This window comes from Hemitrygon akajei, chromosome 7 (genome assembly GCF_048418815.1).
Source record: "Hemitrygon akajei chromosome 7, sHemAka1.3, whole genome shotgun sequence".
NCBI classification, from domain to species: domain Eukaryota; kingdom Metazoa; phylum Chordata; class Chondrichthyes; order Myliobatiformes; family Dasyatidae; genus Hemitrygon; species Hemitrygon akajei.
In genome coordinates this window covers 140,825,235-140,848,549 of record NC_133130.1, presented here as the reverse complement: position 1 = coordinate 140,848,549, position 23,315 = coordinate 140,825,235, and the positions used below count along the sequence as shown (strand labels likewise).

Here is a 23,315-nt window from a genome sequence, read left to right as displayed (position 1 = left end):
CCAATTTATTACAAACACGAGAGCGCCTGCAGATGCAACACACACAAAATGCTGGATGAACTCAGTGGGTCAGGGAGCATCGGTGGGAATGAATAACGTTTCAGGCTGAGACCCTTCTTCAGGACTGAAGTGGAAGGGGGGAAAATAACAGAATAAAAAGGTAGGGGGTGGGGAAGAAAGATAGCTAGAAGGTGAAGGGTGAAGCCGGGGGTGGGGGGGGGGGGGGGGAAAGGTAAAGGGCTGGAGAAGAAGGAATCTGATAGGAGAGCACCATAGGAGAAAGAGGAGGAGGTGACCTGCGGGAAGGTGAGAAGAGGGAAGACAGAAGAAGAGAGGAAGGGGAGGAAAAAGAAACTTTTTTTGACCGGAAGGAGAAAGCGATGTTCATGCCATTTGGTTGGAGGCTACCCAGACAGAATATAAGGAGTCACTCCTCCGCCCTGAGTGTGGCCTCATCGTGGCAAAAGAGGAAGCCACGGACTGACATGTCAGAACAGGAATGGGAATTGAAATTAAAATCTTTGGCCGCTTGTTTATTCACTTCCATAGATGTTGCCTGACCTGCTGAGTTCCTCCGGCATTTTGTGTGTGTTGCAACAACTTTATTCTGTAGAAGCTCATCATTTGCTTTTCAGAAGCCTATATATACACATTATCTTCTCTCATCTGTAGGTAGGATCAAATTAGTTTTGTACGACTTCCTTTAACAAATGCAGGCTGGCTTTCTCGAATCAACCCACAGTTCTCCACCTGACTGCTAGTTTTGTCCCTGAGTATTAATTCCAGAGCTTCACCCACCACAAAGGATAAAAGTCACCAGATTAGTCCTCCTTCCTTCTTCTGAACAAAGATGCAACATTTACTGTAATTATCACGGAATCGACTGATGTCGTATCCCAATCTGAAGCATCAATGTTTCATTACCCTCCATAGATGCAACTCACTGAGACCCACCAGCAGTTTGTTCTTACTCCAGGTTCCAGCACCTGCACTCCCTTCAGTCTCAGAATCTACAGACGTCTGGGAGATTATAACTACGACCCCTATAATTTCTACCCTCATCTCCCGTAGAAGCCCTCCGTTGGTCTAGGTCGGCCATGGATGTTGCTCCTAGCTGTCTAGATACACAAGCCTGGCAGTTCGATATGGAGAGCGAACTGTAGCCCGTGTAGCAGGCTCCCCCTCTCCAGGCATCTGGTGAACCCAAAGGAACGGCAGAGACCGATACAGTTTGGCACCAGGAGCATCGCAGGAGTTGCTGGTCAGCATTGAACTCAATGTAAGGACTGCCTTAGGGGCTTCAGCTCCAGATTTCCCCCTCGGGGTCTACTCGGAAGCCTTCCCCGTGACTGGGTACAGCCGCAAGGCAGCGGAGGTTTGCGATCAGAGTTTTCCCTCTCCTAGACGAGCTGCCAGCCACGGTTGACAAGCCCCATCTGCCCGAAGCGACTGGTTTTAAGGTCCCAGTAACCTGCCTTTGCCCCCTTCTCCTGTCAGTAGAAACAGTTCCACCAAGCTTAGTAGCAAGCCTGCATAATCACTCAGAGCTGACCTGCACGTGCATGTGACGAGAGCTGTATAACTCATCGCCTTCTACCTTAGGCCACGAATTTACCAATCACCCCTGCTGTGGACCACTTCTACAAGGAAGGGATCCGTATGCTCCACGACCGCTGGACTAAGTGTGTAAATGTGGGAGGGGACTATGCTGAAAAATAAATGTGCTAGGTTTTCTAAAATTGACTCCTTCTACCTTGGGCCATGAACTTATCAATCACCCCTGGAGTGTTTGTTATGGTTGGCATGAACTCAATGGGCAGGATGTCCTCTTTCCATGCTCTGTGCCTATGGCAAAGTTACTGACGGCGATCTGTTCCTGCCATGACAATACGAGGGCTAGGGTCAGGTCGCGACCCCATGGGGCCACAGTGGGATCACAGAGAGCACTGCGAATGATGGGACCCAGGGACGGTTCAGGAATTAGCCCACGAGTCTCTGAAGGTGAGAGCACAGGTGGTGGACAGTACGCGGGGGATACTTCCTCGTCCAGGACCAGGGAGCTAATGACACAACTTCGTAAAAGGTTGATTAGGACACAGCTGGAACACTGTGTGCCGGGAGGGACGGTGCGGGGGAATTTCACCAGAGCGCTGCCTGCAAGCAACATTTCAGTTATGAGGAGCAACTTGATAGGCGGGTTTGTTACCTTTGAATGGAAAAGGCATACAAAGCTCTGGGGGGCATCGATTGGGTAAGTAGTAACAGGGGTGTCGAGACAAGAGGACAGGTTTGGAGGAAGATTCTTTTCTAACATATAGAGGTGCGCGCTGCCGAAGGAGTTGGTAGCGACTCTCTGAACATTTAGGAAATATTTAAATGTGAATTATGTAGACACGGTAAGTCACGGACCAAGAACTGGTAAATGAGGTTTGTTTACATGGGTACATGGACTGATTGTGAAAACAAGATGCGCATCAGGCTCGCTGGGTATCGTCCCTCCCACTGTTCCCTCCCTCCCTCCCCTCTCGCAGGACAGGTAGGACCGCGGCGCCAGGTCCCGGGCGGGCTGCGAACTGCGCGGGGCGGGCGGAGGGCGGGGCGGAACTGAACTGAACGGAACAGGGCGGTCGTGTGCCCGCTCCCGGCGGCCAGCAGCCGCACCCCACACTGGCTTGAGTATGGCTCGCCTGCCGCAACTCGCTCTGTCAGTAACACTCGGAGCCCTCGGAGTCCTCGGCATCGTCCTGCTCGCCGCCACGTCCTGGGATCGGGCCGAACCGCCGAAGCACAAGGTGAGCGCCGTACCTGCCGGCGATGGGAGAGGGAGAGACAGTGGAGGGAGGAGAGAGCGGGAGAGGGAGCGAGCGACTGGACTGGAGGGAGGGTGAGTGGGAAAGGAGGGAGGTAAAATAGGGAACGGAGTGGAAGGATGGAGGAAATTGGGAATGATTGGCGGGAGGCTCAGAAGGTGTGGGAGGGGTGAATGTGGGAATGAGTGAAGTGGGGAGTGTGGAAGGGAGAGGGATTGGGAAGAGTGATGCGAGGAGAGAGGAGGGAGTGAACCCCAGCTCGTTGGAAGGACCCGAGTCACCAACGCGATGGGTCGCTTCGTCCTCCAAGTGCTGGTCTCCGGAGTGCCCATCCCTCCGGTTCCCGGCGAGCGGACAGCAGCGTCGGCGAACAGTGGATTCAATGCTTGTGAGGCACTGCCCGCATCCCAACGCATTTTCCCGCCCATCAGCAGATCCCACCCTAAACTCCAGGCTTCGCTTGGAAGCAGGAGACCACCTCGCTCCCCTCACTGGCTACATGTGACAACTCTGTCGGCGTCTCATTGCCACGTGCAAGGGGCATTTTTCAGCCTATTCTGGCTCCTGGAGCAGTCCCATGCTCCAGGATGACCAATTCTGTCTCACAGCAGCCAGTTCACTGGTAAATGGTTCACAGCAGCCAATTAGCCGGCGCCGGAATGTAGCCTCTCTGTCAGCGGGTCCACCTGGAGACGGTGTTCCTGTACACCATCTGGAGACTGTGGTAAATGCAGAATGATCCTGAGCTCCCAGCTGAGTCCACAAGCCTCCTGAGTAACTGGCAGAATCTCATAATGGGTGGGGGAAGAGGGAGGGAGGGTCCCATCACTCCAGGAGCAGGAAGGAGATGGTTTAAAAACAGACAGTAAGAGGGAGAGAGTTTTGTAGATAGGGTGCAGAGAGAGGATCTCAGAATTAAAGACAGACAGTGCTGCTGTTAAAGTCAGGGAGCCCGGCTGGTTCTGGGAAGGCTCACTTTGTGTTTGGGGAGGGTCGGCGGTGGGAAAGGAAAAGAGGGTTAAGGTGCACAGAGGAGTGGGAGTTGTTGGAGGAGAAACCATTTCCAATAGAAGCAATCCTGCACGGACTGCAGGGTACACCGACTCTTCCTAATGGGTGTAAAAGAATAGTGAAGCAGGTTGGTGAGCTACAGACACACGTGGGAACATTCTGTGGTTACAACTCGGCTTTAAAATGGTCAGATTCAGATGCTTAATATCTACCAATAAAAATGAGAAGGTGGAGTGACCATGACAACTCGGGAAGGGAGGGGTCCTTGAGGGGCCAAGGGGAGAATCTACCTGGCTGGGGCTGTGGGGCAGAAGATCTCACCATGCACTGGGGCAGTCTTTCGGACTCTGGAGCAGTCTTTCGGACTCTGGAGAGGGAAAGGGAGCTGGAGGACAATTGTGCAGGGACGTTTCAGTGATTTGCAGGTAGTGACATGGAGGATTTCAGTTAGCTGAATATCCATTGGGAATGTGTTAGAATGAAGGGAACAGAGGGGGAGGAATTTTTGAAATCTGTTTAAGAGCCACATAAATTGGTGGCCGTTGTCGATAGGAGGATAGGCTACAGGATGAGATCATTGGGTGAAATGGGCTGAGAGATGGCAAGTGGAATTTAATCGCGATTAGTGTGAAGTGAAGCATCTTGGGCAGAGGAAAAAGGGAAGGATACATGGAATAAATAGCAGGGCCCTGGGGATTCACGAGGGAACAGAGGGATCTTGATAAACATGTACAAGGATCCCTGAAGGTGAGAGCACAGTTACAAAAGGTGCATGAAATTGAGAGGTATGGATTGTGTAGACGAGGCTGAGTCTTTTCCCCAGGGTGGAACTGTCAAACATGAGAGGGCACAGATTGTACATCAGGGATGTGTAAGGGGAGATTTTTTTAAACACTGAGTGGTAAGTGCCTGGAATGTGCAGCCGGGGGTGGTGGTAGAAGCTGATACAGGGGCAATATTTGGGGGGGGGTGTGGTAGTGTAGCGGTTAGCATAACAGTTTTGCAGCACCAGCGGCCCAGGTTCAATTCCCGCCGCTGACTAAAAGGAGCTTGTACGTTCTCTCCGTGACCACGTGGGTTTCCTCCAGGTGCTCTGGTTTCCTCCCACGTTCCAAAGACGTACCGGTTGGTAGGTATTTAGTCACATGCATAATTAGGTGTCGGGCGAGAAGGCCCTGATACAATGCTGTATCTCAAAATGAAACTAAATAAATAAGGCCTTTGTTTAAGCAGGCAGGGAACGCCAGGATATGGCGTATGCTGCAGGCAGATGGGATTAATTAGATTAGCATCATGGTCGGCACAGGCGTGGTGGGCCGAAGGGCCTTTCCTGTCTTTCATGGCTCAATGTTCTCCATCCTCTGGTGATGAAGAAGGCTGAAGCAATTCAGAATCACTTTATTGTCAGTATGTGAAGCATACCAGAATTGATTGTGGTTCCGTGCCAAGCAGAAATCATGGGGAATACCAAAATAAAAAAATAGCAAAAGATGGTTTACAAGGCAGTAGAGCAAATAGCCACAAGCAATGGACAAACAGCAGAACAATCTCATGCACGGATGACAATAATCAACTTAAATAAATGTGAACATATGAACAGACTCAGACAAGAGAAAATCTGCATTTGCAGGAAATCCAAGCAACACACACAAAATGCTTAAGGAGCTCAGCAGGCCAGGCAGGCAGCATCTATGGAAAAGAGTACAGTCGACTTTTCCAACTGAGACCCTTCAGAGGGGTGGTAGAGATGGGCTTAATGACGGCTGAGTAAAAGTTCATCGGGGTACACCCTGAGATGTTAAGTTTCCTAATCTGGGGTAGGAAGAGCAATCTCTCCTGGGCTTTCCTAGTGAGGAGCGTAACGTACTTGTCCCACTTTAAAGTATTGATCATGGTAGTCGTCCAGAATTTGAATGACTTCACCACAGACATGGCCTGACTATTCATTTCCAAGGAGGAACAGGTGGGGCATTGTTGACGGAAACCAGCTCTCGTTTCCACTGTCTTGATAGCATTAAGCTCCAAGATGGTACGAGCACACCATGCCACAAGCCAACCTATTTCTCTTTGATAGCAGGTAACATTGTTATTGGAGATGAGACCAACTACAGTCATGTCATCCATGAACTTAAAGGATTTTAATGTATTTGTCTGTAATTAGCTTCATTAGCCAGGTCACACAATATAAAAGCAGGAAGCTTATTGTAATCCTTTCAAAACGTTAGCTAGACCACAGCAAGAGCTTTGTGGTCACCACTCTATAGGAAGGAAGTGATTGTAGAAGAGGATGACTGTTTCAGTTATGAGAAAAGGCCTGAGGAGATGGGTTTGCTGTGGGATGGAACAGGCTGTTGAGGGACCTGACAGAGACGTGCAAAGAGTGGGGGTCCATAGTAAGAAACATTCCTCTATAAGAGACTGTTAAGACCAGAGTGAATACATTTAAGAGGAGATTTAGAGGGGATCTGATATGAAACTTTCTTCCATCAGAGGTCTTTAAATCCAGAGGGAATACATTTAAGGTGAGGTTTACAGGGGATCTAATGAAGAATTTATTTTTCTTCCGAAGGATGGTAGGAACCTGGAACACTCTCTGTGGGTGGTAGATGGCGAGGCTTAAGAATCTAAATGGACATTTAAATTGGCAGGGTATGGGTATAAAAACTGCAGGCCAAGTATTGGCAAATGAGATTAGTATGGATGGGTGCTTGATAGTTGGCATGAATGTGACAAGCTGAAGGGTTTTGTTTCTGTGTTGTATGACTCAGTGAACCCACAAACTGACAAACGCATTCCCCAAGCAAGAAGGAAGTGTTGCTCTATCTGGTGCTGGCGAGTGAGGTGGTTCAAGTGGACCAATAGTCGATGGAGAAAACTTGGGTAAAAGTGATTATTACTGTGAGCCACAGATAGTAATAAAGAAGGCCAACCTAAAGTAAGACTTTTAAATTGGAAGAGTGCTGACTTCAGTGGGATGAGCGAGAATCCAGAGGGAGTTAAGTGGCACTAAAGATTTACGTGTAATGTTATAATTGGAGATGCTTCAGCTTTTGGTTGCCACAGAAGAGAAAGACAGAGGAACCAAAGCTAAGACTCCTTGGGATAGTGAGAGTGTTAGATAACACGATGATAATATATCAGTGAGTTTTTCTGTTGCTAATCAGGATACACAATGTTTAGAGGGGAAAAGAGATTCTACAAGATTAGATTGATAGCTTACTCGATAGGGAACCAGAAGTAGTAAGTAGAATACAGATAATTACAGTGCAGTATCCGTCCTTCAGCCCACAATATTGGGCTGACCTTGTAACCTGCTCTAAGATCAAACTAACCCATCTCTCCTTCATAGCCTTCCAGTTTTTTCAATCAGCCATGTGCCTATCTAAGAGTGTCTTAAATGTCCTTAATGTATCTGCCATCCCTCTGGTTCCATGCAAAATGTGTGTAAAATAAAGTATATAATTAAATAAAAACTTTGCTCTGACACCCAAGTTATTATAATGGAGCGGGTTAGGACCCATTAGAAAGTTATATATGCTCAGAGGCTCATTAATAAGGGGTTTATCGGAAAGGTTAGAGGCTGAGCTCGGAGTGATGAAACCATCTTATCTGGACGACTTGTATTGTTTGTTGATAAATTGAACAGGGTAGGTAATGGAAGGGCTTGTCATGACATTTAATCTTTAGAAAATACAAGAGAGGCTTGGAAATTACCAAGTGTGGCATTCTTGCTCAAGAACAAATTTTCTAGTAGCATTAAATAATTCAGGTTTGGATTTGTCATGGATAAGGTTCTGAAAAACATTAATTAGGGAAATTGTAATCATAGCGGTAAGTGTTAATTAAAGAAAAACATAATGTTGATAAAGTCAGCAGAATGAACATGTCGACATGGATTTTAATGAAGCATTTGTCACACGAAGCCTGGTTAGCAAAATGTGACTGCGGATAAGTGGAGAAAATACTGGGCAGAAAGCAGTCAGTATGATAATTGATGGTGTCCAGACTGGAGAATGATGTACAGAGGATGTTCCCAAAACGTCTGTGCTGAGACCACTGACATAGTGACAGATGCTGGAGTACAAGCGAAGATCTCACATGTAACCGATGACACCAGACTTGGAGATTCAGTATTGTGCAAAAACAAAACCCTAAGCACCCTAGATTTTTTATATGGCTTCAGGTAGTATGGCTTCCACAGAGCCCCGGTCTCAATATCATTTTGGGCTGTCTGGGATTACCTGGAGAGGCAGAAACAAGCAAGACGGCCAAAGTCTGCAGAAGAACTGTGGCAAGTTCTCCAAGACGCTTGGACCAACCTACCAGCAGCTTGACAGTTACGCCAAATATTGATTTGATTCATTTATTTTTACTGTTAGCTGCTCTTTATAGTTTTTTTTATATTTAGGAACTTCTCAAATCATTATTTTTGAAAGTATACCCACTTTACAAGATGTTTTTACACATGGCTAAGATTTTTGCACAGTACTGTATGGTGGGGAGGATGTTACTGACTGATTACTAACAGGCTGGCAGAAAAGGTCGGCATGGTGGATGGGATTTAATATGAAGTGTGTGCTTTGGCAGAGGGGATGTGGAGAGGCAACATGGACTTTATGGCATCATTCTAACCTGTACAAGAACTGAGATCTCTGCAGGAGACAACCTGCTGAGAGGGTGGTTTCAATGGCATCTGGCTTCAAAATTAGAAGTGTCGAGTACAAACGTAGGGAAGGCTTTGCACATAATTGTGGTCACTTCTCCAGTAAGGATGTGACCCTTCCGAACAACCCCGACAACCTGGAGAAAGTGGGCTTCATTGAGAGGTGTATTTGTAAGACAAAGAAAATCTGTTCCTGTTAGCTGGTGGCATAAGGATGCAGGAGGCAGCTCAGAGTTCTGGGTAAGAGCTGTACAGGGGATAATGACCTGAAACATTCTGCCTCTGAGGTTGGTGCAGGGGCCACGACCTGATTCCGGGGGGAAGCTGGGATAGGCAAATGAGAGAAGGGAACTTGCAGGGTTACAGAGACAGAGGAGTCCGGTCGGATTATCTGGCTGAGAGCTGCAGAAGCTCGGGCAGCGGACTGGATGAGTCGCGATGCACATCCCACAAACATCCGACAGGTAGCACCAGTTATCTCACCAGGAGCTTTGCAGCCCACCAAGCCACCACGAGCAGCGATCAGACAGCGACCAACAGTGTGTGGGTGTTGCTGGAAGGATGCACGTTGCCAGGACACTGGGAGAACGCCTGCTGCTCTTCGGGGAACCAGTTACTTCCACCTGGTGGATCTCTCCACACCTCTGATTGTCTGATAATCTCTCGGCAGCCCATTGGAGGATACAGGGTCGGCAGCTGGCAGGAAATTTACTGGAGAAAGCCAAGTGTTTAAACATCTTGGTTTGCTTTGTGACAGGGAGGGCGGACAGAATCAGGATTAATGTCACCGGCATCTGTTGTGAAACTTGCTGTCTTTGTGGCGGCAGGACAATGCGATACATAATAATAGAAAACTGCGAATATAGTAAGAATATATACTAAATAGTTGAATTAAATAAGTAGTGCAAACATAGAAATTAAAAAGGTAGTGAGGTAGTGTTCATGGGTTCGAGGTCCATTCAGCAATCGTTAGGCAGAGGGGAAGATGATGTTCCTGAATCATGGAGTTATGTACCTTTGGGCTTCTGTACCTCCTCTCTGATGGTAGCAATGAGAACTAGTGGTCACAGGGTTCATGGATTAGCCAGATTAGTGAGCTGGTTCATGCTGTGGCTTCACTGTACCATGCCGTCTCCGTGTCCTTCATCCATTTAACACCTTGACCCTAATGAACTCACCCTCTTGGGACTGGCTGTTCACGCTTTCAGCAGGGGCTCTGCCATTCCCACACCGAATCGGTCTATCTGGGAATGCTGGGGCCACATCCCTAATTGCCCTTGAGAAGGAGCGAATGAGCTGCCTTCTTGAACCTCTGGGCAAGGTGTTCCCATCCGTGCTGTTAAACCCAGAGACAGCGAAGGTCTGACAGTGTATTTGCAAGCCCCGCTAATGTGCGACCTAGAGGGCAAGCTACAGGTGGTGGTGTTCCCTTGCATCTGTCACCCTGGCCCTTGGTGACAGGCTGCAGGAGCTGACGGGTAGCGAGGGTGAGAAATGGCAGTGCAGTTTGTAGCTGGTACTCGCAGCATCGACTGTGAATCGGTGGTGGGGGCGATGAATGTCCCAGGACTTGAATGAATGGATGGTATTGAAGTTGCACCCAGCCAGGTAGAGGCAGCGTTGCTCCACGGTCTGCCATGTCTTGCAGGTGAGCTGGAGGCCACGGTGTGTGGGGAGGTGAGTCGCTCTCCGCCTCCTCTTGTAGCCACAGCATTGAGGTGACTGAGTTCCAAGTGAGCGGATGGTAAGGGACTTGACGATGGTTGTTAGTGGCAGGCGATCAGACTGTCTAGTCGGAGATGCTCATTACAACAGACCATTGCAGTTCTTTGCACTGGACATTGTCTCGGTCTCACGGTGGGCTAGTTCATTTGCTGAGACGTTTGTAATGGAACTGGACAATGTGTGATTGTCCAGGATGTCCCCAGTTCTGATCCAGCAGTGGGAGGAAAGTCTGGAGAAGGCTGGGCTTTGGGCTTGTGACACTGCTGAAAGGAACTGCTTCAGTGACATCCTGGGGCTGGGCAGCTCCTTCCTTTTCTGCGCAAGTATGACTCCGTCCACTGGAGGCTTTTCCCCTCGATGGCACGTTCAGAGAAATGGTGCCTCACCCGCCCCTCTCTCGGTTCCTCTTTCCACGTTTGGACCCAGGCTGTGATGAGGTCAGGACGGGGGTCTCCGCAGCGCTGCTGCACTGAACCAGAAGCAAAGTGCAATTAGAAATGTTTGTTCAGGTAAGTCTACAATTTGATTTACAATAGTGCAAGGAGTGATAAACATGAAATTAAAAGCCTGTCATGGGTCCCTTGAAGCCCTTCAGGACAGAATATTGTCCTTTCTAACATGACTCACCTTCAACGTGGCTCCAGGTCAGCTTTAATCTTCGGTTTAAAGACAATATGGAAAGGGCATTAAACGTGCATATTTTCTGGCTACATCCACTTCCTTTGAACAGATGAATAAAAAATAGTTTTTGTAAGTTATCATTGACGATGCTTCCTCGAGAGCCTCATCCCCTTACCAACAGGTAGTTAGCTTCAGTCTGTGCTCGGACAATTCTGCCAAACGAGGAGCTTCCATTCCAACAAAAACCTTAACAGCGTTGAACACGTGTCCCTCTAACATCCCCAAACTATCTCGGCTCCAACCAAAGTCGGCCATCTCCTTCCATCTGGCTTCTATCATCCACAAGGATATCACTCAGGAATCTCCCAACAGTCAGTAAGTGGGGAGGGCTGATGGAAAAATATTTTACAGAACACTGAATGCCAGAATAGTTCCTAGCAGTTCATTTGGATGGGTGCCAGGCAAGATGTAGAATGGAGAAGTTAATAAACTGAAGCTTCTTGTTTGGATCACGGAGTTTTCTTCTGTGACTGTCTAGAAGGCAAAGGGTCAGGACAGAGTCACGATGACTGGAAGGACTGATTGCAAGTTATTGACCAAATACTCAGAAGTGGCACGGGACAGTGGGGGAGTGAATGCTGAGCTCGGGGAAATGCCCTTTACTGATCTGAGAATCTACATGGTGCCTCCCACCCTTCAGCAGCTTTCACAGTTATATCCTGAAGTTCAGTCAGGTTAGTAGACAGAACGTGCGTTTAACAAAACTTAAACTTCTCCAGGTGCTAATTGGATATTGAGTCGAGAAGAGTCCCAACCACTGGGAGTAAAACTGGAATAGAAGGTTCATGCAATTGTTACAGCAGTGAAGGTGGCCACTTGGTTATTAGGTCCGTGCTAGCTCTTGCCGAAAACTCCTTTTCACTATGTTACCTGTCCTGAAAAGCCATCTGGTTCTCGTTGGGAGTGCTGACTGACTGTGTGTGGAAAGGGAGGTCGCCAGGCAGTGCCAGTGTAAACCACTTTCTTCTCACTCTCCGCCATCCACAAACCTGCAATCTCTACTCCACTTTCAATGAAGTCCCTGGTCCTTCAACCCCTATGAATGGGAGCAACTTCTGTCCACCGAACTGTACCATCTCCTGATCCAGTTACCTCATACATTCTCGAGCCCTTTAGATAATAAAACCAGATTTGGCCTCCTCCTGGCAACCCGACCCCGTTCCCATATCTCCTGTCAAACCCACCCACACCTCCCACAGTGACCTCTCATAGCAACCAGCTGTTCTGCTCGTTGAATTTAATTCTAGCATCCAATCAGTATTCACTGTCCTTCAATGTCCCCTCTTCTTCCACGGTCCTGAGAAGAGTTGGTACAAAGCACCCTTTGTGATTGGGCCTTTACTCGGTATGTGGAGGAAGTGAGCCCCGCCACCCACTCACTACCTGTCCGTGCTCGGGAGCTGATTGGAAGCGCCAGGGACCCAGATGCTCAACGTTCCACGTCTCCTCGCGGAGGATGTGTAAACCCAGAACAAAGTAACCAGTACACCTTTACCCGACACCTAGTTACACTTGTACCGTACCTCCGTCCCAACGCCCGGTCACACCTGCACCCCACCACTTGGCTCGCCTGTAATACTTTACCACTGACTACACCTGTACCACGGCACCAACCACAACCATATCCACCTCCGATCACATCTACTCCTTGCCAAGTCTGCCCACGCCTGCACAATAGCATTCAACACAGCTGCACCTACGAGCCAAGTCCCGCCCACAGCAGCTCAAGACAATTCAAATTGGTTCTCACGTGCACAAATATATATAGAAGTGAAAAGCTTGCTTGCAGCAGCCTCACAAACAATGCATTAGTGACAACATTCAGGAGAAAATAAACAATTTATATGAGAACTGTACAAAAAAAAAAGCACAATTGGAACCAAAATACAAAAAAAAATGTTCATTGGAGTGGAAATAGCCAGAGAGTTACCACACTGAGGCAGTGGTCAGGGTTAGACAAGTTTGATTAATAAAACCAGAAGATTAAAGAAAAAGTTGAACCTGATGGTGTGGGGTTTCATGCTTCTGCGTCTGCTTGCCTGCTAGTGGCTCTGAGGGGATTGAGTGACCCTCTGTCTCATCCTGAGATGAATCATCTAATTATACCTTTTACAAATTGTTTCGTCTCATCTGTAGCAAATAGACTAATAAAATGCTGTGCCAGTTTCCTGCTTGCACTCGTAATAAAGATAATTCAAACCAAGTTAAACACAACAGTGCGTATGTAGTCTTGCATTGTTTAGCAGCAGGGAAAAGATTACTTTCAGGTCTGGGACCTCTTGTTGGAACTGGAAGCAAGACAATCTGCACGTTGTATATTGCAGGGAGCTGTTGGTGGAAAGTGTATGAAACATCTGGGGTAGGGTGGATGCCTTAATTGTCAGGGTAGCCATGACTTTCAAAACACTTATATACACCAGATAGAAAAGAAACAGATTAAAATCACAGCCATGCCCACAAGGACTGGTTCCTGAAGTTGTTCAATTCATTGATGGGCCTTTAGGTACCTGGACAGAAGAACAAGAAAATGGAAACAGGAAATGTGGTGGGCAGCTGGAAGTGAGAACTAAACGTGCTTATCACCTATTCTGTGCTTGCTTTCTCACATTGTGAACTCTGAATGCACTACGTCAGATTGGAAAGTGTCTAAGTGTGTCACGGCTTCAAATGGAAAGACTTTGTACCCTTGAGAAGGGAAATGAAGGTGTTGAACGTCTTGCAGTGAAATTCAAAGTCCAGTTTATTGTCATGGGCACAATTATGCACAGATGCAATTATAAATTTCCCCACAGCAATATTACAGGCATATAGCATCAATATGTGACTGTCCTGGTCCAACCATGGCCAAGAAAGCCTCTACCTCCTCAGGAGGCTACATTTCCCAGTTGATCCTTACCAGTTTTTGTCGATGCACCACGGAAAACGTCCTGCCCAATGGACTTGGTATGTGACTGCAAGAAAGCTGTGGGCACAGCTCACCATATCACGGAAAGCTCCCTCCCCTCTGTGGACTCTGTACTTCTCACTGCCTCAATAAAACAGCCAGATTAATCAAAGTTCCTACCAATCCCAGACATTCTCTCACCCCAAAAGCATGTATCAGCAACTCGAGGACAGCCTCTAGCCCATTGTAATAAGACTATTGAATAGTTCACTAGGACGAAAAGTCAGACTCTTGACCCCACCAATCTACCTCATTATGATCTTCCAGCTTGTTGTTTACCTGTGTTGCCCTTTCACAGTTCAAAGTATGTGTACAGTATACAACCTTGAGATTTGCCTTCTTGCAGACAGCCACAAGACAAACCAACACCCTAGAACCCGTTTAAAGCACCCCCCCACCCACCCACACACACAACAAGACCATCAGACATGCGAGAAAAGAACGAATCGCACAAACAGCAAAAGGCGAACAAATGACACACAAAGCATTAATCGTCAAACGGTAGAGTCCCCAAAAGTGAGTCCACAGCCAGGAGCCGATGGCCACCGCCACAGCCACTGAGTCGGTCAGTTCAGCACTTTGTCGACGGCTGCAGACCGCAGCAGATCTCGATCCGGGATTGGAACTGAGTGTCAGAACTTGAAGGATGGCACATAGGATGTGGTTGGTGGTGGCAGGAAGATGTAACAAGAGGAGCCGTGTCCTCACTTTGATTGGGAGGAGAGAAGTTAGAGCAGAGGCAAGGGAAATAAGAGGCTACTCTACTACTGAGCACTTCACCTGTTTTTAAGCTTCCAGACTGGAATTTTGTGCCAATTACATGTCAGGAGGCGTTAGAGTCTGATTACAACAACAGATAACACTCTGATCACACCTAATTGTATCTGTGTCAATGAGTCTCGGCACACACACACACACACACACACACACACACACACACACACACACACACACACACACACACACACACACACACACACACACACACACACACACACACACACACACACACACACACACACACACACACACACACCCCCCCCCCCCCCCCCCCCCCCCCCCCCCCTTATGCCATGTTCTTTCCAGTGGAACATGTCACACCTGTTCCAAACAACCTGATGTAACAATCAGTATAAATATGCCTGCACTTAACAGGCAGGTTGTGATTGTGCCTGGTACCCTGAGTTCACCTCAGAATCAGAATTAAGTTTAATATCATTGGCATATGTTATGAAATATGTTGTTTTGTGGCAGCAGTACATTGCAATACATAATAATAAAAATCTATAAATGGCAATAAGTATATATAAACAATTAAATTAGTGCAAAAAGAGAGGAAGATTAGTGAGGTAGTGTTCATAGATTCATTGTCTATTCAGAAATTTGATGGCGGAGGGGAAGAAGCTGTTCCTGAAACATTGAGTGAGTGTCTTCAGGCTCCCGTGCCACCTACTTGATGGTAGCAATGAGAAGAGGGCGTGGCCTCCATCATGGGGTCGGTAATGATGGATGCAGCTTTTTTGAGGCATTGGCCTTTAAAGATGTCCTCGATGCTGGGGAGGTTAGTGCACATGATGGAGCTGGCTGAGTTTACAACTTGCTGCAGCTGTGTCGAATCCTGTGCAGTGACCCCTCCATTCCAGATGGTGACGCAACCAGTTAGAATGCTCTCCACGGTACATCTATAGTAATTTGCGAGTGTCTCTGATGACACACCAAGTCTCCTTGACTAATGAAATATAGCTACTGCCATGACTTCTTTGTAACTGCATCAATATATTGAGCCCAGGATAAATCTTCTTAGCTGTTGACACCCACTAACTTGAAGCTGCCATCCTTTCCACTGCTGATGAGGACTGGTGTGTGTCGACTTCTCTTTCCTGAAGTCCACAATCAGTTTCTTGGTCTTACTGACATTGAGTGCAAGATTGTTGCAACACCACTCAACCAGCCGATCTGTCTCACTCCTCATCGCTCTGAAATTCTGAGAACAATAGTTGGATCATTCGCAGATTCATAGATGTGCCTAGCCACATAGTCGAAGTGTAGAGAGACTAGAGCGGTGGGCTAAGCACACATCTTTGAAGTGCGCTAGTGTTGATTGTCTGAGAGGAATTCCGATCTGCACAGACTGACTGAGCTGTAATTAATAAACAGCAGCCAGACATGGGTATTCAAAGTAAATTTATTATTAACATGGTTGTGTATGGTGACATATAAGCACGAGATTCATTTTCTTGTGAAACCCTGCTTTCCCTGGGCTGCGTAAATCTAGGGAATACATCCTCTCGTCCCACCAAGCCCGTGAGATTGGGATGACTCTCCCACCCCGAACCCTGGTTTGTGTGGATGCTGTGTAATTTTGTACTCTGTTGAAAACTGGTTCCAAGAAATAGCAAGCAGCACACTGCATATGATTAAAGGAATTATATTTATGAATCATAACCAAAGGGTTAGTAAATAAAAGAAAGAAGAAAAAAAACAAAAAGGGCCCATTGTAGTTAAACAGTCAAATGTGCACAAGTTGGAGCTCAGCTTTTCCCAAAAGTAATATTCACCATCCCTCAGTCGATCCCGGCACCTGGCTCCATTGAACCATGGTCCACCACTGGGTCGAATCCTACAACTAGTTCCCTCCAGTGTCTTCTTTCTTCAGCTTCCACCGAACAAAAGACCCCAGCTCACACCTGCGTCAGGCACACAAAAACATACCGGCTCACATTCCAAAGCGCCCGTTATCTCTAACCAAAACCCGAACACGGCTTCTGCAGAAAGTCCATTACGTTAGCAGTGAAACCTTTCCCACTTGCGTTCTTGATGGCAGTATAACAGTGGTCAAGTATGTTGGCTCCTCTGGTTCCACAGGTTGGTGGCGGTTGTTCAGAGAAGTCTTCAATCTGGCCTGGTTGAAATCCCCCATAATGATCGGAAAGGGATCAGGGTGCACTGTTTCGAGCCTGCTGATTTACAGTGTTCAGCTCCTCCACTGCCTGCTTGACGTTAGCCTGAGGTGGAATGTCTACCACTACCAGGATGATGATGGGAAAATCCCTTGGCAGATTAAAAGGATGACATCTGACCACTAGATGTTCCAGAATGGCTGGGAAAGACCAAGTCAAAAACACCACATCTGTGCGCCATGATACGTTCATCAAAAAGCGCTCCCCAGCTCTTCTAGCTTTAAAGGGTGCAACTGACCTGTCTTTACAGTGAATAATGCAGTCATCAGGCTAGAGCGCTTCATTGGAAATGGCGGTGGTGAGCTATATCTCCATGAAGCAATCTACACAGCAGTCCTGAATGAAGGGTCTCGGCCCAAAACATTGACTGTATACTCTTCTCTGTAGATGGTGCCTGACCTGCTGAGTTCCTCCAGCACTTTGTATGAGTGTGTGTTGCAAAGTACACAGCAGTCCCCGATGTCCCTCTGGTCCCGCAATCTGGCTCTGAGGTCTTCAGTTTCATTTTCCAGAGGTTGTACGTTCACCAGCAGGATGGTCGACATTGAGGGTCTGAAGCTTCTGCGTTTCAATCAAACTTGTCGACCGATGCGCTGTTTTCTTAAAAGGGAACTGCACTCGCGACATAACTCTGTTGTCCATGGTTCACTGATTTTGAGGATCGACAGACTTTTTAAACGTCTTAAAATGGTGCAGTAGCCATGGCTGTAACCGTCCTAAAAGGGAATATTTGATGATTCCATCAGAGCTACCCACAAAGCATTGCTGCTCATTGGCGCCATCTTAATTCTGCCTGTTAACAGAGCAAAATAATTCTTTCTATTTATTGACCTCTTTCTATGTGGGTGCTAATGGCTATGCCGGCATTTGTCGTCCATTGCCCTTCACACTGTGGTGGTTTGCTGAGTCAGGTAAGTGGGTGTTCAATAGTCTACGCCTTGTTGGGACTGGAGTGACATGGAGGTGGACAGGGTACGGACAACAGAGACCCTCCCCTGAGGGTAGTCCGGTGCCACCACCAACAGCACTGCTGCCTCATGGCACCAGAGACTTGGTTACAATCCTCGCCATGGGTGCTGTCTCTGTGGAGTTTACATGATCTCCCTGTTCTGTGGATTTCTCCTTCGCATCCAGGAGAGGTGCTGGTCACGCTAGCTTGGCCATTATAAGTTGCCCCTAGAACGTCAGTGAATGGCGAAAGAATTAAAGAGCAGTTGACAGACCCAGAGGAGGAGGTTGCTAGGGGTGGGGTGGGATTATATTGATTGCTTTCCCAAGGGAAGTGTAGACAGCCCATGGAAGGAGATTGGTTTCCTTAGAGTCATAAAGCACAGAAACATGCCCTTCAGCCCATTAGATGCCAAACTGTTATTCTGCCTAGCCCATAGCCCTCCAGACTCTCCCCCCCCAATCCAAGTACTTTCCAAATTTCTCTTGAATGTTGAAATAAAACCCACATCCACCGCTTCCGCTGGCAGCTCGTTCCACTCTCCTCACCCTCTGAGTGAAGAAGATGCCCCTCAGATACACCTTAAATATTTCTTCTTTCCCCCTTAACCTATGACTTTTTGTTCATCTCACCTAACCTCAGTATATAAAAAATACTTACCTGCATTTACTCTATGTCCCTCTTAATTTTATACACGTTTATTAAACCTCCCCTCATTCTCCTACGCTCCAGGGAAAAAGAAGTCCTAACCTATTCAACCTTTCCCTATAACTCATGTCCTCAAATCCTGGCAACATCCTTGCCAATTCTCCGTGCACTCTTACAAGCTTATTGGTATTTTTTTTTTTGCAGGTAGGTGCACACATTACTCCAAATTAGGCCTCACCAATGTCTATACAACTTCAACATAACATCCCAACTCTTGGACTCAGTTCTTTGACATATGAAGGCCAATGTGCCAAAAGCTGTTGCGATGCTATCTGCTTGTGTCACCACTTACAGGGAATTGTAGATCTGTAGTACCAGATCCCTCTGTTTTACCACACTCTTCCATGTCCTACCATTCACTGAGTAAGTCCTACACTGACTTGTCCTCCCAAAGTGCAACACCTCACACTCGGTTGCATTAAATTTCATCTGCTGTTTTCCCAGCTGGTCAAGATCTGATTGCAAACTTTGGCCTTCTTTGCAGTCCACTACATCCCCAACTTGGTGTCATCTGCAAATTTTGCTGATCCACTATCGTCCAAATGACAAACACCAACCGAACCAGCACCGATCCCTGCGGCACGCCACTGGTTACAGGCCTCCAGTCGGAGTGGCAACCATCTGCTACCGTTCTCTGGCTCCACCCATGTACCAAATGTTATATCCATTTTACTAACTCATCTAGAATGCCAAGCAACTGAACTTCCTTGGCCTGTCTTCCATGTGAGCCTTGTCAAAAGCCTTGCATGATTTACGCTGCCCTTGCACCGACAGCATTCCTGGTAACCTCCTCATAAAACTCTGTAAGATTGGTTAGACATGACCCACCATGCACAAAGCCACGTTGGCTATCCCTTAACAGGCCCCGTCTTCCCAAATACTTGTATATCCGGTCCCTTAGATTACCGTACAATAATTTACCCACTAGTGATGTCAGGCTCACTGGCCTGTTACTTCCTGATTCATTCTTAGAGCCTTTCTTAAACAATGGAACAAGATTAGCTATCCTCCAGTCCTCAGGCATCTCACCAGATATGCTGATCTGTGTCCACAACTCTTTAGTTCCTTGTGGTCACGTGCAGAGCAGTTGCCATAACAACCTATTACACAACCAGACAGGAACTCAAGAGATGCTGTAAATGCCGGGATTCTAGAGCATCACGTGCAATGGTGGTATAAGTCAGGAAGCATCTATGAAGTTTCAGATTGAGAGTCTCAGCTTGAAACATCGACTGTTTATTTCCCTCCCAAGTTGCTGCCTGGCTTGCTGAGGGACTCCAGCATCCAGGAGAATGCTTTTTATGATGCATCAATTAAAAAATAGCAAAAGCCAATGGCAACATGACAAATTTCTTTTGCCTCCTGAGGAAGCAGAGGCATTGGAGGGTTTCTTAGCTGTGACATCAACGTGGTTACATTGGGATAGTCATTAATGATGTTCACACCCAGGAACATGAAGCTCTCAACCTCAGTAGTGTTGATGCAGACAGGACCATGTGCACTGCCTCCCTTTTTGAAGTCAATGACCGTATCTTTTGCTTTGTTGACACTGAGGGAAAATGTTGCCACGACACCATGTCGTCAAATTCTCTGTTGAGACGTGGCCCACTATAGTGATATCACCTGCGAGATGGAGTTAGAGCAGAATTTGGCCGCACAGTCATGATTGGACAGGGAGTAGAGTAAGGGGCTGAGGACGCAACCTTGTGGAGCACCAGTGTTTAGAGTAACTGTGTGGTGGTGTTGCTGCTGCTTGTGGCCTGTTGGTAGGAAAATCGAGGATCCAGTTGCTGAAGGAGGCCTTAACTCCCACAGTCTGGAATTTGCTGATCAGCTTCCTTGGAATAATAGTTTAGAAGGCGCAACTGTAGTCAACAAATAATAGTCTGATGTAAACAAGAGAAAATCTGCAGATGCAGGAGGAAATCCTGGCAACACACACATAGTCAATGATTCAGACCGAGACGTTTCGATCCTGAAGGGGAATCTTGGCCGGAAACGTCACTGTTTATTCTTTTCCATAGACGCTGCCTGGCCTGCTGAGTTCCTCCAGCGTGTTGTGTGTGTTAGTCTGATGTAGGTGTCTTTATTGTCCGTATGCTGCAGAGGTAAGTATATGGCCTGAGTGTTGGCGCCACCTGTTTTGGTGATAGGCAAATTGCAGTGTGTTGAGGCTGTCAGGAAAGCTCGAGTCGATGGCTGCCATGACCCGCTTCTCAAAGTACTCTATGATGGTAGATGTTCACAGGTTCAAAGGTATTTTTAATGTCAGAGAAATATATACAATATACACCCTGAAATTCTTTTACTTCGCAAACATCCACAAAAACAGAGAGGTGCCCCAAAGAATGAATGACAGTTAAATGTTAGAACCCCAAAACCCTCCCCCAGCATAAACAGCAGCAAAGCAATGACCCCCCCACCAGCAAAAAAAAACATCTGCACCCCCCCCCCCCCACCGAGCACTCAAGCATGCAGCAAAGCATCAATAAAGACACAGACTTGCAGTACCCCAAAGACTACTCATTCACTCGGTATTCGACATACCACAGGCTCTCTCTCTCTCCTTGACAAGAGAGAAAGAGATGCCTCCGTTTCAGAGTGAGAGGGGAGACAAACAACTCACTGGTTTACGATGTTAAATGTCTGTTGCGGTGCTTTTTCTGAGCTCTGTGCCTAAAGAACTCAGGCCTCTGGGCACTCAGCCAGCAGCCAGCTTGCTGCTTTCGATCTTCCGTCTCCCACGACACACCGGATTCCTACGGAGGCACTGACCTCGAGTCCACCTGCCTCCAGAGCCACGAAATCCCAGAACCCTGAAGGCGCGCTAGTCTTCTAGGCCGCGTCCTTGGTATATTGAATAGCGGCCAGTCGTGAGACCCTGAGAGCGGGTCCCATTACCACAAAGAAACGAAGTCAGCGTGTAACTCCAGGTCAAGAACCCTGAAAGTGAAAAATAGAGAGATTAAAGATAGAAATAGAGCTGTTTCTGAAGATTCAAGCAAAGAAGTCGCCATTAGGCGCCATCATCTCCTAAGTTCCACGTTGGTAATCAGATTCCAGGTATTGACCAATTGAGATAATGTCTGATGCCAACCCTCACCCCACACAATCTTAAAGCTTTTATTATTCCACTTCTGATTTCCTTTGCTGTTGCTCAAATTAAGAAAACTTCTTATCTGAGAAAGTCAAGGTGATATGAGCAGACCCAAAAGTGTAGCGCTGCTGAGGGCAATGGTTAAAATAATCCTAGCTTTACCATGGCTTCAGACATACATGAGATGAAATCATAGTAGATTGTCTGCCGCTGAAACCGTCACCACTCCAGTTCCAGCACTTCTCTCTCTTCTCTCCTCATGTCCCACTTTTCCCCAGACCCACCCTCAGGTCCCCAGTTCACCGTGTCTCCCCACCCACTGTCGTAGCCACCTCTGGAATCCATTGCGCTCTTGGCCGCTCTGTGTTTGCAGCCCTGAAACTTTTGACAGCTTGTACTTAAGGAACACACACAAAATGCTGGAGGAACTCAGCAGGCCTGGCAGCATTTACGGAAGAGAGTACAGTCGACGTTTCGAGCCGAGACCCTGCTCCCCACGTCTGCCATCCTGGCTCAGCCAGGTGATGGCTCCCCCTGCTCAGCTATGGGGCTGATCTTTACAGTGTTTTTTAAGATGACTTCTTGTTTCTCTTCGGACAGTACGGGATTGTGATCGACGCCGGCTCCTCGCGCACAACCCTTTTCATCTACAAATGGCTGTCTGGGAAAGAGAACAACACCGGGGTCGTGAGCGAAGAAAGCAGCTGCCAGGTCAGAGGTAAAGTTTGACCAGACTGAACTCCGATTTCTCTAACGTAAAACTCTAGGCTAATGAACCCAAACCCCGAGACTGAAGACCAATCCTCAAGTCCTAATGTGATACCAACAGCTGAACTCCAACCTCTGACCCCAGGCTCCACAGAACCTACAGACCAGACCCAGGGCCTGGACCTGTTTCCAGCCCCAGCATCGAGCCCCTCCGTGCACCCACTGTCCACCAGCCCAGGCCAACCGGACCAGGACAGGACCAGCTGCTGAGGGGCAGAGCAGAAGGAGTACAAGCAGCTGGGAGCAGAGATCAGAAGCTAATGGAAGGAGCTGGGAGTGAGAGGCAGGACGGAGGGGGTGAACCTGGTCTGAGGTTCATGTGACAGAGTAGATGGGGCGAGGCCCTGGAGAGCGAAGAAGTATCCCGGGTGAGTTGGAGCAGAGCGGTGATGGGAGGACTGGGATTGGGAGATGTGTGTGGAGACTCTGCACTGAAATGGGGAAAATCACCACTCGTCAGTACAGCTCGTCAGCCTTCTGCAGTCAAATAGCTGGGATTTTACCAATTTTGGCAAAGTACTCAGTGTGGGGTGGAGAGGATAGAGGGGAACGTGGGGAGGGGATGAACAGATGCCCACTGCACTGACTGGATCTCTGTCGACCACAGGTTCAGGAATCTCCAGCTATGCAGAACAACCAGCAAAAGCCGGGAGCAGCCTGAAGGCCTGCCTTGACCAGGCTCTGAAAAACATCCCCTCTGAAAGGCACGCCGAGACCCCCCTCTACCTCGGGGCAACAGCTGGCATGCGCTTGCTGAAGTAAGTACCATCCAGGCTCTCCACCATTTGCATATTCTCTCTCAGGTGGTGCCCTTGACCCTCTGCAGCCTAAACGTCCCAGGACCCTCCTGTCCATTACCGCCAAGAGCTTGCGGACTTCTTTATTGTGTCCCTGGCTGACTTACTGTCCCCCTCTCCCCTCCCCCCTCCACCCTAAAGCATCCCCAGCCCACCCCCTTCCAGAGCCCCCTCTGCTCCTTACATCAAAGTGATTCACTGT

General features: G+C 47.8%; 1 protein-coding gene and 1 long non-coding RNA gene across 3 annotated transcripts in view; one reads left to right on the top strand and one right to left on the bottom strand.

The window, feature by feature from the left end:
• Window positions 1-2,123: 2,123 nt before the first annotated feature.
• The window catches only part of LOC140730985 (ectonucleoside triphosphate diphosphohydrolase 2-like), a 38,372-nt gene continuing 17,180 nt past the window's right edge, over window positions 2,124-23,315 (top strand). Inside the window, exons 1-3 of one of the 2 annotated variants that reach the window (XM_073052130.1) lie at window positions 2,124-2,251; window positions 22,149-22,266; window positions 22,924-23,074. In XM_073052130.1, the coding sequence (XP_072908231.1) occupies window positions 2,213-2,251; window positions 22,149-22,266; window positions 22,924-23,074 (308 nt within the window). In that variant the 5' untranslated portion in view covers window positions 2,124-2,212. Of the gene's footprint in view, window positions 2,252-2,544; window positions 2,793-22,148; window positions 22,267-22,923; window positions 23,075-23,315 lie in introns of those variants that run through there. The other variant, XM_073052131.1, reaches the window with a different exon arrangement.
• LOC140730987 (uncharacterized) lies at window positions 5,261-13,909 on the bottom strand. Its single transcript, XR_012099713.1, has 3 exons — window positions 13,787-13,909; window positions 10,837-10,929; window positions 5,261-10,678 (listed from the first exon to the last, which is right to left on the bottom strand). It is a non-coding gene; the product is annotated as an uncharacterized lncRNA (long non-coding RNA).